The sequence below is a fragment of the Mastigoproctus giganteus genome, chromosome 8, assembly GCF_048544385.1.
Source record: "Mastigoproctus giganteus isolate SK-2022 chromosome 8, ASM4854438v1, whole genome shotgun sequence".
Taxonomy (NCBI): domain Eukaryota; kingdom Metazoa; phylum Arthropoda; class Arachnida; order Uropygi; family Thelyphonidae; genus Mastigoproctus; species Mastigoproctus giganteus.
The window spans coordinates 100215950-100231041 of record NC_143582.1 but is presented as its reverse complement, the minus strand read 5'-3'; the positions used below and the strand labels follow the sequence as shown (position 1 = coordinate 100231041).

The 15092-nt window shown below is 39.3% G+C and overlaps 1 protein-coding gene across 1 annotated transcript in view; it reads left to right on the top strand.

Annotated features, from left to right (window-relative positions):
• Positions 1 to 13273, top strand: part of JMJD4 (jumonji domain containing 4) — a 193931-nt gene extending 180658 nt beyond the window's left edge. The window contains exons 7-8 of the mRNA XM_090380301.1: positions 12476 to 12683; positions 12831 to 13273. Of these exons, the coding sequence (XP_090236427.1) occupies positions 12476 to 12683; positions 12831 to 13273 (651 nt within the window). The remainder of the gene's footprint in view (positions 1 to 12475; positions 12684 to 12830) is intronic.
• The last annotated feature ends 1819 nt before the right edge of the window (positions 13274 to 15092 follow it).

The window sequence follows — 15092 nt, the reverse complement described above, 5'->3', positions numbered from 1 at the left end:
TTGATGATTCCCTTCTACTTCTGACATCTCTCTCTCATGGTAACTTTTTTTTTTTACAGAGTGAGCAGCTGTTTGGAAGAAAAGTAACACTGAGAGCGAAAGAGAAAACCAAGTTTTTTAGATACAGAGGAAGCAATATTTGTAATGTGCTTGTGCCAAGAGAGATTAGAAGTCAGGGTAATCCCCAAAAGAGAGATATCATTTTGCCTAGAAATCGGAGTGTCACTAACGATAAGCATAGGAGCAGAAGAATCCTTTTTGTGAGATATAAGACAAGACTGAGTTTTAGAAGGGTTGAAATCAACTAAGTTGTCTTTGCCCCACTGGAGAATTATACAAAGATCGGCATTTAAGGTAGCTGATTTTCGAGAAGTTGAAGATTGAGCAGGACAAGGATTCTCAAAATAGAAAGTGGAATGCAATGTGCTATCATCGGCAAAACTGGATAGGATTTCCATTCAATGGAAGAAGGTCATTAATATACAAGAGGAAAAGAGTGGGAGAAAGAACCTTGGGGAACACCGGCATTAGTGGAGAAGTTAGAAGACCCTCAGTGAGAGATCAGAGAGAAAACTGGATAACCAATTACTAAAACCAGTTGGCAAACCATAAGATGGAAACGTGTTTAGGAGACGTTTATCCCATACACGATCAAAAGCCTTTGAGATGTCAAGAGCAACTACTTGTGTTTCACCGAACCTTTCCATTGAATTAGTCCATAAATGGGTAACATAAGCCAGAATATCACCAGTGGATCGACACTGACGGAATCCATACTAGCGATCGTTGTTCAGATGGAAGGTTTCTAGGTAGTTTAACAGTTGGCAGTTAATTGCTTTCTCCATTTAGAAAGAGAAGTAATTGCAATGGGACAATAATTGGATGGGAGGGATTTGTCACCCTTTTTAGGAATTGGCTGGATATGAGCAAATTTCCAAGCAGAAGGAAAAACACCTTTGGAATAAGAAAGTGAAAAAAGGCAGCAAAGAATAGGCGTAAGTTCAGGAGCACAGGTTTTGAGAACAAGTGGAGAAATACCATCAGGAACTGGAGTTTTCTTAGCATCAAGATTCTTCAAAATCATGACATCCTTTTTGACGGAAGACCACAGGAGGCATTGAATGGAGTGTGTTGGGAATGGTAGGACGTGTTTTACCAAGATCATTAATACATGACTTGGAAGGAAAATGGGATGCTAGCAGGTCAGCTTTATCCTTGGCTTAAGTGATAACAGAACCATCTTGTTTGGACAGAGGTGGGAGCAGAGATGGGTAAAGGTTGCAACCCATAGTTTTGGCAAGAGAGCAGAATGCTCAGCTACCATTAGGGCAAGAAGCAAGTTTTCTACTCTTAGGCTGTTCAAACTCTAGTTTGGACTGATTAATAACTGCTTTACAATTGTTGCGAGCTTTGGTGTAGGCAGAAAATGAAACTGAAGAATAAGAAATAAGCCAATTACGATATGCAACATTCTTCTCTTGAACAGCCTTAGCATATTTATTGGAAAACCAAGGTTTAGATAAAGGACAAGATTTTACAGTGGAGTGTGGGATAAAGAATTGCATTCCTGCAAGAATAATTTCACTGACATGATCTAAGCAAACGTTGACATCAGAAGTTTTGAAACAGTAATCCGACCAAAGAAAAGAAGTCTCGCAGGTCATACCACTTTGCATTCTTGTAATGCCAAACAACATAAGGTTGGGAATAGCCATGAGATAAAGGTTCAATTGGAGAAGAGACGATCACCAAGTTGTGATCTGAAGTGCCTAGAGGACTGCTCACTTCGACAGTGTACTTAGAAGGGTTGTTTGTGAGAAAAAGATCAAGCGTATTGGCTGTATGATTAGGATTGTCCAGTATTCTTGTAGGTAAATGAACAATCTGTGCAAGGTCATTAGTAATTGCAAAAGCCTCAGCATCTCTACCAGCTGGGTCGGTGTGACTAGAAAACGGAAGCCAGCTGGGGTTGTAAACATTAAAATGAAGGAAAATCACCTCACTGTTAGGAAAGTTGAACTGGAGAAAGTCAAGTTGCAAAGAGGAAGCCAAAGAGCTCCAAGTGATTAGTGGGGTTGGGAGAACGGTAGAGACAACAGATGAATTTGACACAGTGAGGTAGAGAGATTTTAAGCCAGAGGATCAAAGAGAGGAGATTCCAAATTGCCAATCTATGACAGGGAATATCAGAACGGACATGCACAAGTACCACCTTTGAGGCGAAAGGAATCATACAGCAATTAATTTGGGCATCTGAGATGAGCAGTAGTTGAATCAACCAATAACAGATTCTGTCAGAAAAAGTACATGGGGGTTGTCCAAAATGGACATCGTTGAGATTAGAATTGAGACCATGTATATTTGTGAAATGAATAGGAAGTACTTGGGAGGTTTAGATCTTTTCGCAGATAAGCTTGCTCTATTAGTTTGACAATTCATGGTGTATTCAATAGTAAGAAAAAGTGGGTGGGACATGCTGTAATTTTTGGATAGGGCGTACACATGGTAAGAATATACCCAGATCCTTGCAATAACGTGGCCTCGACAATGCTCCCTGCATACACACTACCTGGACTCCCTGCAGTCACCATCTGGCAGAGTAGAGGTAGCAATATTATAAACTATTTGATCCGGAAGCCTCCTAGAGAGTTACCAATAGGTTCGGTCCGGTGTACTAACTAGCGGCGGCCTGCGAACACCGTTTTAGAGCTGTACCCTCGAATTGTAAGGAATATTGGATCTCGCCAAGATGTTCATCATAACCTCAAAAGTCATCAATCATACTGCATGATGGAAGAGATAGGGAAGTGGTGGTATTGCACCTGTTGATGAGAGTCATCTAGTACTGCTTGGTAACATAGAAGGGCAGCATTCCTCCATGTGGTGTGGGTGCCACACCTCAACCCCTGCTTACGTTGGTTCACACCCGGGTGGTCACCCACCATGCACTTTGTGCATGGAGGTTATACCCAGGATTACTAACAGGCCCACCATCGCGTCCGGACTTCGCCAAAATTGGGACAACATGACTTGAGTATCACACAAATATCAGTTCCATCAGCGTTTTAGACTCCAAGGTAGCAAGAACAGCTTGTCTGGCATATATGAGAAAATGTCTGTGACAACCCCAAGTGGAGGAGATTGTTGAAATTAAACATAAGAAAGGCACATGGGGTGGATGGGTTCTATCCAGTTATATTAAAGGAGGCAGCAAAGGAAGTAAGAAAAATCTTAGCCATAATAATGAGAGCATCATTGGATCCAGGGGAAGTCCCCACGGACTGGATATGGGCAAGTGTATCCCCAATCACAAAGGGGAATCTAAGGGTGACAAGAGTAATTATAAACCAGTTAGTTTTACCAGGGAGATTAATGGAGTCTCTGGTTTAGAAAGCGATGCAGGATCATCTAGACAAGACTGCAGTTATAATTCACACAAAGCATGGGTTTATTAAGGGGAAGTCTTGTCTGACAAATTTGATTGGATTTTGATATGGTTACAAAGGATACTATCATTTGGTATGCAAAAAATAATTCTGATATTGTATACTTGGATTTCAGTAAAAGTTTTTGATACTGTACAAATTGGAGCAGCATAGTATTAAGTTGTTACAGAGTGGTAACCAATGGATGCTGCTCTTCGCGGACTAAAGTTATTAGTGGAGCCACACAGTGTTCGATGTTGGGCGCACGTTTCTTTTGTATGTTTATCGATATTAGCATTAGCATTAGTAGAGGCATTTGATGCAAGAAAGCAAGCTTATGCAGCATCAGCCAAAAAAAAAAAAAAAAAAAAAACCCACTTCCACTTCACCCCTCTGTTCGTTCAAAATACTTGTCCAGCTGAGCCTTAAACTTATTTAGGCTATCAACCTCCACCACAAGGGATGGAGGTCTGTTCCACCAACCAACCACCCGCTGGCTAAAGGCAAATTTCCGCACGTCTATCCTACATCTGTCTTTCCTCAATTTGAATTTATGCCCTCTCAGGTGATTTTTCTGAGCTAGAGGAAGAATCCCATCAGCATTGAGCATGGTTAAACCATTCAAGGCTTTATACACCTCTATCAGATCACCTCGCTGGTGCCTAGTCTCCAGACACTGTAATTTGCAAAACTTAATCCTTTCTTCGTAAGAGCACCCCTTTGTTCCATTCACTAATCTTGTTGCCCTTCTCTGTACTCGTTCCAGCAGCTCTACACCCTTCTTGAAATGAGGCCTCCAGACCTGTATACAGTACTCTAGGTGTGGCCTGATCATTGCCTTATACAAGGGAATAATCAGCTCCTTATCCCTGCTGGAAAAATTCCTGTATATCATTGACAATACTCCATGAGCTACTCTTGCAGCCCGTCTGCACTGCTCAGAGAACTTCATATCTGCCTGCACAATCACCCCCAGGTCCCTTTCATTCTCTACCACTGTCAGTGTAGTACCACAGAGTTGATACGTTGCTCTGGGGTTGCTGTTTCCCATGTGTAGTACTTTACATTTGTCAACGTTAAACTTCATTTGCCACCTCTCAGCCCATCTGCTCAACCTTTCCAGATCCTGTTGAAGCAGCATAGTGTCAGTAGTGTCCTTGACAACCCTGCCAACCTTTGTATCGTCTGCAAACGTAGACATTAAGCTTGATATACCATCATCAATATCATTTATAAATACAGAAAACAATAATGGACCCAACCCTGAGCCCTGAGGGACTCCACTAATAACATTAGTCCACGATGAGCAGTGTCCATTGATTACCACTCTCTGTCTTCTCCCCCTCAACCACCCCTTTATCCATAGCAGCAATTTGCCTCCAATGTCACACTGCTCCAATTTGTGTAGCAGTCTTCCATGTGCAACAATATCAAAAGCCCTTCTAAAGATCCAAGTATAAAATATCAAAGTTATTCCCTGCATCCAGTTCTTTTGTGACTGCATCATAGTATCCAATCAAGTTGGTCAGGCAAGACTTCCCCTTAACAAAACCATGCTGTGTCTGAGCTATAATTGAAGTCTTGTCTAAATGATCCTGCAGTGCTTCTTTAACCAGTGCCTCCATTAATTTTCCTGGAACAGAAGTTAAGCTCACAGGTCTATAATTACTTGTGTCAGCCTTTGATCCTCCTTTGTGAATTGGGGTCACATTTGCACATTTCCAGTCTATGGGTACCTCCCCTGAGTCCAAGGAAGCTCTCATAATTATGGCTAAGGGTTTGCTTATTTCCTTTGCTGCCTCCTTTAATATAACTGGATAGATCCCATCCACCCCGGGTGCCTTTCTTGTGTTTATCTTCAACAGTTTCTCCTCCACTTTACTCTCAGTTATTACAAGATTATCCATCTTACTGCCAGAGTTTACTTCACCTCTGGCATTTCCCTTTTTGAATAAGTCCTCCTGTGTGAATGTCGATGCAAAATATTCATTTAGTTTGTTAGCTACCTGAGCAGGATCATCAACAGTTGAACCATCGATATCAAGTGGACCAATCTGATTCATCCCCTTCCTTCTGGAGTTTACATAAGTGTGAAAAATATTTTCATTTTCAGCCCTTTCACTTACTTTCAAGAGGTATTTGGCCTAATAATGCCTGATATATTTTTCACGGCCTATACAACTAAATTATATAACGATAGCGTCACTTGAGCTAAGCTTTTACTTTCGAATTCAAACACCCCAGGGGTGCGCTCGCCGTAATACTACACCACAGTGACGTCACCCGTTCTCCTGAGCGGACAAGAATGTTGATCGAACGCAAAGGTCCGAAGAACGGTGAATTGTATATGAGTAGAAATTACCAGAACAAGACACAGCAGGTCTTGCATAACAAGACCTTTATAAAGATATTAATTGTCACTACGACGCCGTGCATGGTACAGTATCCATTTAATTCTTCCCCCCCCCACATAGTTGACTCGTGAGAATAAGACAATTCTTAGGGAGCGCAGTTGAGGGGATGCGGAGGTATATATTGGAAAAGGGGAAGAAAGACGGACACACAGAGACACAGTGATCTTGGTGCAAGACATGACTGAAGAAAGAGTAGTGATAGTTTTGGCCGATTTTTGTCATTATGTGAAGAAGAGGTAAATTAATAATTAATAGGAAAAGATGAGAAAAGAATCGTATTGATGTCTGGAACAGATTCCCCCCCCCCCCCCCCCCCCGAGGCGTTGCAGAATATTTTCGGGTAAGACAACCCTTATTGTTTAATAACAAACTGTATTAACACCCAAAAGCCAACCTATTACCTGCATACGTTTTAATGCATTTATAAGACACCTTTCCTCACATAAATATACCCCGACAACTGTATTATTTTCTTAGTATTCAACTTTAATGATAATGCGACTTATTAATTTAATTGTCAATTACTAATTACACTATTAAGATAATATAATTACCTGTTTCATATTTTGAACAGTGATATGTTATGACAAACACTAATTATTTTGTACTTGCTAAGGAATTAGTGGAAAAACCATATGAAGAATATTACAACATTGTAATATAGCTAACAGCAAGATAATGCTTGCATTCAATTAATTTGTCTAACAATTAAATACCAATTAATCTAACTTATTTACCAGTTATATTGTACTCACTTGTATACATATATGTTAAATAAACCTTATTTTGTTTGTTATTATTTTGCGTTCTGATCATTCTTCCTAAATTACATACAATTCACTGAACAACAATCATTTTTAAAAGAATCATTTATGGCGGCATTTCGAACCAGCCCTTAGCTAAGAGTTGTTTCGGGATGAAAAACACAACGCAATTCTGTCGCTGCGAGTACGCTCACTGTGACATGTTGAGTGAGACTTGAGGGCGCAGGATTTTGTCCTAATTTGAACCACTAGATAGATCATTCGAAACCCAGCTTTTCTGGAATTCACATGATATTGTGCTGACTTGTTATAGCGAGGATTCACGAGTATATTGATAGGCAAGAGCATAATATGACGGAAAAGCCTGTGGAACACTGGTTGCTAATCGTGACCAGGATGAAATGTGCTTTTGCGGGATGAAAAACCTCTTTTTTATATATATGAAAGCTTGTGAGTTATGAGGATTACTGTAAACTGAAGAGCAAAGCACAACAAGAGTAACTGTGAATAGAAGACAAATAAGGGATTAATGTGGTAATAGAATAAAAGGGAAACGTCTAACACTAGTGATTTTGTGTGTATACAGAGAATGGTTAGAGGCATTTTAATTAATTTTAGTTTTTTTTTCAGCAATACAAATAACATAGTCCTCAAGTACATACATAGTAGTAACATTAGCAACTAGAAGCATTTAGTAGTAGTTAATTGATTTGTCAAAACAAATAATAATAATAAATTGCAAAAAAAAAATTCTAGTTGCTATATGTTAGAAACTCATTTTGATCTTAGCATGGCTCAGTACTAACTGTTTAGTTCTGTTTCAGCTACGTAAAGGTAAGTACACTATTTTGGAGGGACCTTTCCACCCCAAATTTTACTCAAATATTAATAGAGTCGTCTAATTTAACATAGACACTTATAAATCCAACATGGAAGAACAAATCCCACAAACTTCAACCGACCTTTCTGCCCCATTGTTTGATACGCAACAAACACAATCCCCTCCCGGATCTGACAGACCGCATGTGGCTAATATCTCAGGTTTTCTTGGCCTTGTGCCTACTTTTTTTGGTACAGATGAAGGTCCATCTGCCCAATATTTTTTTGAAACTTTAGAAAGCGTAGGGGAACTAGCATATTGGCGTGATTCCGAACTCATCTCGATTTGTCGAGCGAAATTTCGTTCTTTGGCTGCGGAATTTCTAGCACAATCCATTGAATTACGGAAGGAAAAAAATTATAACGTGTTCAAAAATGCTTTCTTAGCTCACTTTGAAAAAACGGAACCTATAGTCACTTGTTTAAGTGAATTCGCTAATACTGTGCAAAAACCTGACGAAAATGTCGCCAGCTTTGGAGCCCGAATTCAAAACCTGGCAAGAAAGGCGTTTAAGATACAGAATGAAACCCCTGAAGCAAAGTCGATTTTAGATCAGGCAATGTTAGCCCAATTTCTTAGAGGTGTTTCAAATAAAATTAAAAGGATAGTCTTGTCACAAAACCCCCTCACTTTCCATCAAGCAATTGTTGTTTCGAAACGAGAGGAAACAAATGAACTTATTACAGGAACAAAACATAAACCAGTTAATGCCATATATTGTCAATCTAATAATGAAGTCGGTAGCCAGCAGGAAAATTATTTTGAAAAATTTATTAAACCTTTACAAGATGAAATACTAGATTTACAACAATCGTTTAAAGCCTTAGCTGTAAGTAACGCGACTTGTAATAATTTACAAACGGCAATTTACGAAACGGAACGATGTCAAAATTTTGATACTGCGGCTTATCCATATTTTTCACCCTACAATAACAGAGCGCCTAGTTTTACGTATTCGCAGTCTGACGAACGAAGAGACGCTATGCCCTCAGGTGTCAGTAGCAATGAACTCGCCCAAAGTGAGAGACTCGTTCCTGCTCCGTGCTATGCTGGGAAGCATGTATACTGTAACCCTACGTACGAAGCAAGACAGGCAGTAAGACGCTATGCCGCTTGCCGTCGTCCGAGCAGCTCCCGACCGATGCCAACTTATTCTAACCGTCCGTGCCCGAGTCGCGGAGCGCGTGAATACACTGCGTTACCAAAATATCGGCCGCCTTATGTTAATACACAAAGTTGCAATTTTAATGGAAATGGGGTGAAAAATGCAAACCAAATGTATTATAATAATCGAAATAGGACAGATATGAACTCTTACACGGGGGCAACAAAAGAAATACCTAGAAATAAGTTTAATCAGGTACAAACTCACCCTAAAGCGACTTTTGGTAGGCAAATTAACCAGGTAGATAATGTAAGTTACAGACAAGGTAGAGACAGGTATTTCTGACATAAACGGATGTCAGAAGGAAATAGAAGGGACTATCTGCATCATAGAAATGTGTTACCAGGTCAAAATTATTATAGAGGAGCTAAATCGTATGCCAATCACAAAAATGTACAACATGGAGTTTATATTTTAGATAACGATTCTCAATTGCCGTTGATCATGGGATCAGTTCAAAATGTTGAGGCTAAATTTTTGGTAGATTCAGGCGCTAGCGTAACTTTAATTAATACAGACTTATTTAATAAAATTAAACATGATAAGTCTCTAAATCCAAGAACTCCAAACTTGACGGTAACGGGTGTATCTGGTTATGTAGTGCCGATCCATACTGAAATTACAGTAAACATTAAACTGGATAATGCATGTTTTCAAGATAATGTTTTGGTAGCTAATGGAAATTTCACCGGACAATATAATGTTATATTAGGATTGAATGTTTTGAGACGTTTTTCGTTCATAATTGACTTAGGTAAAAAAATGGTTCGCTCAATCCCATTGAATATTTGTTTAAGAGAAGTAGGTGTTAGGGAACGAATTATGAGTTCTAAACCCGTGGTAGCAAAACTCACATGTAAACATGTACTACCAGGATCGTCCGAAAGGGTGGTGACAGCATATTGTAACCAGCTTGCTGTTTACACAGAACAACTGGTGTTAACAGAGCCTAATTATAACCTTGGTCATGAGGACTTAGCTGTCTGTTGTTCAGTGGACAAAATACAGGCCGATGGATTAGTATCAGTCCTGGTGGCAAATTTGTCAACTGAGCCTTTATATCTTCCAAAGGGGATGGGTATTGCTAGTTTGGAAAGGGTTGAAATTAATCCAGTTACTCTTGCAGGTAAGGAAGTAGAAGAAAATAAGACATCTCCTGTGACTTTAAATGATTTTAATCTTGATCATTTGACTGGTGATCAGAAACGTAAACTATCAGACTTGTTGTATGAATATAGAGACATTTTTGCCAAGTGTCCAGCTCAGCTAGGAAATTCAAAGGTATATAAACATAGAATTAAATTGACGGACAGTATACCGGTTAAGCAGTCAGCTTATAGAGTTCCTTTCTTGTTGAAAGATGAAGTTCGAAGGCAGGTGAATGAACTTTTGGAGGCAAACATCATTCAACCCAGCAACTCCCCATATTCAGCGCCAATTGTTTTGGTGCGCAAAAAGGACCAATCATATAGGCTGTGTATTGATTTTCGGAGATTGAATGCGAAAACGGTTTCAGATGCATATCCTGTCCCAGATTTAAATGAAATTCTCCAACTTTTAGGGAAAGCGCGCTACTTCTCTTCACTTGATTTGCGAAGTGGATTCCATCAAATTGAGGTGCACCCAGCTGATCGACACAAAACCGCCTTCACTACTGGAGAAGCCTTATTTGAGTTTTCTCGAATGCCACATGGATTAAAGAATGGATTTTCGTCATTCTTGAAAGCCTTATCATTAGTGCTTCATGGTCTCGGTGAAGAATCGATTTTCGCTTACCTTGATCATATAATTATTGCATCGCCCAACCTTAATGAGCATCTCTTGAGGTTGCGAAAGGTTTTCCAGCGTCTGAGAGAATACGACCTTAAGCTAAAACCTAAGAAATGTGAGTTCCTGAAAGAACAGTTTAAATATGTTGGGCATTTAGTTAGTTCTGAAGGCATCCGTCCGGATCGAGAAAACTTAGTCGCCGTTCGAGACGCACGCCCCCCCCCGGTCCGTAAAACAAGTCCGATCATTTCTTGGAATGGCAGGTTTCTATAGGAAATTTATTCCCAATTATGCAGAGATAGCAAGACCTCTCACTTCGCTAACAAAAAAAGAAAAACCTTTTGTTTGGGACTGTTCCACGCAGCACGCTTTCGATCAACTGAAAACTGCCTTGACAACTGAACCTCTGTTGGTTTTTCCTGACTTTACAAAACCATTTCTCTTATCTACTGATGCCTCAGCGTACTGTGTAGGGGCCTGTCTCGAGCTTCAGATGGATGAAGATACAAGACAGCCAGTTGCCTATGCTTCTAAGCTATTAAAGGAGTCAGAATTGAATTATAGTACAACAGAAAAGGAAGCATTGGCTATTATCTTTGCAGTTATGCAATTTAGACCTTTTCTAGTGGGCAATCACTTTACGCTCATAACGGACCACCAACCATTGAGCTTTTTGCTCAATTTGAAAAATCCTTCGCCCCGCTTAGCGAGATGGAGCATGCTGTTACAAGAGTATGACTATAAAATTGTGTATCGTCCGGGTAAAGTGCATTCAAATGCAGATTTCCTCTCGCGACCTGTGTTAGAAGCAGAGGAAAAACCAAAAAGGTCAAAGGTAACAAGAACAACTGAGTTAGTCGCTCCCATATCGGCTGATATGGGAGCGACTAACTCAGTTGTTCGCTCCCATATCGGCTGATGTAACCATAGAATCACTGGTTATGCCTCAGCAACAAACCAGAACTTTAATTAAAACCCTGCAAAGAGAAGATCCGGTTTTAAGAAAGTTAATTGAACAGTTGGAAGGAATACCCCAGGCATCAGCAAAAATCCCAGATTCCTTCTATTTATCGAAAGAGGGAATACTATATCATTACACTTTATCTGACCCTGGAGCGACAAGAGAAGAGCCAACAGAACAATTAGTGGTCCCCGTGGGCCTAAAGACAGAGGTATTGAAAGCATGCCACGACAACGGAGGCCATTGGTCTCTACAGAAGACATTAGAGAAGGTAAAAAAGAATTTTTTCTGGATTGGGATTTACAGCGACATTAAGAATTATATTGAGTCATGTCCATCGTGTTTGGAACGAAAAGGATACAATCCGAAAGCTAAAGCAGCTCTGATGAGAGTTCCCAGTGAAAATTCACCTTGGGTGCGAGTATCATTAGATATCCTAGGACCACTTCCTATGTCCTTGAGAGGACACAAATATTTATTGTTAGCAGTGGATAATTTCACGCGTTATGTTGAAGCAGTTCCACTCAAAACTCAGAAGGCAGATGAAGTAGCCACCGCATTTATAAACAATGTGATAGCGAGACATGGAATTCCTAAATACATACTCACCGATCAAGGTACAAATTTCATGTCCTCATTATTGCGACAAGTGTGTGAGAAGTTGAGCATTCATCAACTACATACATCTAGCTTCCATGCACAAGCAAACGGAAAAGTCGAACGTATAAATCGTACCTTAGCGAACATATTATCCCATGTCATAAATCAGACTCAGACTGACTGGGATGAAATGATTCCATTGGCTGTGGCTGTATATCATGCTGCAACTCACAGTTCTACTCAAGAAACACCCAACTTTTTAATCTATGGCAGAGATTTAGTGTTACCTTCAGATTTATGGCATGCAAAATTAAGGCCAAGTTACGCATCCTTAGAGAACTATTCAGAAGAAATGTGTGCACGACTCCGTAGAGCTTATGAAATGGTCTCTGAACATTTGGAGGAAGCAGTGCAGAAACAAGAACAGCGTAGAGCAGCAGTAGCTGTGGATAAGAATATTCGAGTAGGAAACCTTGTTTACCTTTTTACTCCCAAGGTAAAAGTCGGTGCGACGAAGAAACTGGCTCGATTGAGTACAGGACCTTACAGAGTAATCAGTCAACCTTCATTGGTTAACTATGAAATACAGAATATAAATAAGCCAAAGGACAAGCAGATTGTACATGTTGATAGATTGACAAAGGTGGTAAATAGAAAAGTGTTTCCTGAACTTAGAGTAGAAGAGTCAGAAGAATCAGAAGATGGTGAAATACAAGATCAACCTGGTACAGAGACAGTGCCAAAAGAAACATGGATCTTTGATGACCCCATAATAGAAGAATGTGATTTAATCCCACCCATAGACCCCCAACCTGCGTATTTGCAGCCAACCAGAACTGCACCTATTTCAGAACCTTTGACGACATCTTCAAATGAGAACCAAAATAGGCCGTCAGTGATAAAACAGTCTGAAGAGACAGTTGAATCTACCCATAGGCCAGCACAGACACATGACTATAATTTGCGCAGTCGTAGTCGTGTAACTCACACACCATATGTGGTAACCCTCAATCCACCGTCACAAAATGAAGTGAGAATTCACGAATCAGCTTCTGACAGTAGAGTAGGAACAGAACATGGAAGCTCCTCTCATGAAACAGAGATGCAGAGAGGCGAATCTTCTGATCAAAATACAGAAGAACATGGAAGCGTAGATCACGCTGATCAACCCAGTGGATTAGATAGGACTATTCAGTGGATGTTGGGAAGTCCACTTACCGCGAGGTTAAGTGCACCAAATGATGACAGAGGCCTTGATTTGGCAGGTCTTATAAGAGATGCGTGGAGAGATTAAAACTATAAAGAAGCAAAATTGAAATTTGTGAGAAAGAGAAAACAGTATGAGGAAAAGTTTGTTATTGTGTTTCCTCCATCTTTAAAGAAAAGAAGTCAGTTCTTGGAAAGGGAAAGTTATATAAGAATAATGATTCCAGTATCATGCTAAATTGATGCATAGTGTCATGAGATGAATATTGCATTCGGTTGAAGATGATTTGATTATAAGCTAAGAGATACATTAAATGAAGTTTCTGATTAATTAGAGTATCAGACCCATGAAGTTTTTACTTATAAAGGGAACAGAAAGGTTAGTTCTCATCAAACTCTATCATTGTGTTTATCAGCAGTTATGTTAGGGATGATGTAGTGAGCACAGAGAATTAAAGGATACAGGTAGAGAACATGGAAAGAGAATCTGGATTTCAAATAAAAACAAGAGTTATTATCAGGAGTTGTTTAAAAAAAAAAAAAAAAGAGAAGGTAAAAGAAGATAAATACTAGAACTCTTATTCAAATTTGACCATTGAGGAAAATATTTTCTTATGGAACCTATATTATCACCCTCATTCCACAAAACATGTTGCAATTGTATAGGCCAATTTTGAGAGGAAGGTTGCAGTGGATACTAGGGCCTTTTGGGTGCACCCCCTAGTTTCTTTTGTTTTCTCTCTCTCTCATTGCTGACTAAAATTTCACTACAAGAGAAAAGATTCTGGAAAAAAATATAAATATGTCTATATATATATTTAGGCTTTTTCTTTTGAAGATCGGATGAAATAAGTGGCCTGAGGACGGCTGGTTCCGCCCAGTTACTGCTTGTTTTGTCGTTCCTCCGAAGAGAAGAGTAGAGTGTAATAAATAGTAACACCTGTGTTTCTAGATGAAGATAAGAGAATCTTTCCTTGTACCATTTTGAAAAAGAATACTCAGCCTCATCCTGAGTTAAAGTTTTGATACCATATAAATCAGAGTTCTAGTTCCACAAATATTTTTTTTTTGGAAAGAAATTTATCCACCAATTGGAACTTTATCATGTATGACATTAGAAAGGTTAATGATATTGTATTAATGTAAAGAGAGTTTGGATGGTATGCATATTTAGACTATATCAACTGCAATAATGAAAAGGGGACAGAAAGCAAACTGTTGAAGAATCAATCTTGTGCTCTTGCCTTTGATAATCCAAATAGCTGATGATTAAAATAGTGCACTGATTGAGAAGATCAGTGCTCATTTTTTCAAGTTTAGAGATTGGTTACCAATTCCTTTTATGGGAATCTTGTTTATCTGTCATGAGTGACTTGTGTGTTTCTGTTTTGAAAATAGAGAGAAAAATCCATTTATTGAAAAGAAATAAGGAGGTGACAGTTTTGGAAAGTGAACAAGTACAAGAAAAGTGAGTGGAAAGTCTATAGATGAAGGGTAAATGGCATGAGACCTCACCCCCTCTCCTACAAGTCAAAACAAATCTGAAAAGATGAATAAAGATTGTGAACATGACATTTGAACGTGTTGATCAAAAAAAAAGGGAAAGAAAGAAAGAGAAATGAGATCCACTTAACATTTTACCCTCTTCTTGCTCAGTTGCTTCGAGGAGATTTTTCAGGATGTCTTAGTTCTTTATTGTGCACAACAGATGACTTTCCTCTGAAGGCATGCAAAAAATTCTATTATTCAGAACTGTAGTGAACATTTAGTCTTTCTCATGCTCTGACATGGTGTTCCAGTTAATAGTGAAGGACTATCTCTATGAAATCACTCAAGGAATATTATGTTGTCTTCACAGCCGACAAGTGTACTTAGGCTTGAACTTAAAGGATTTGTGAACCCCAGAA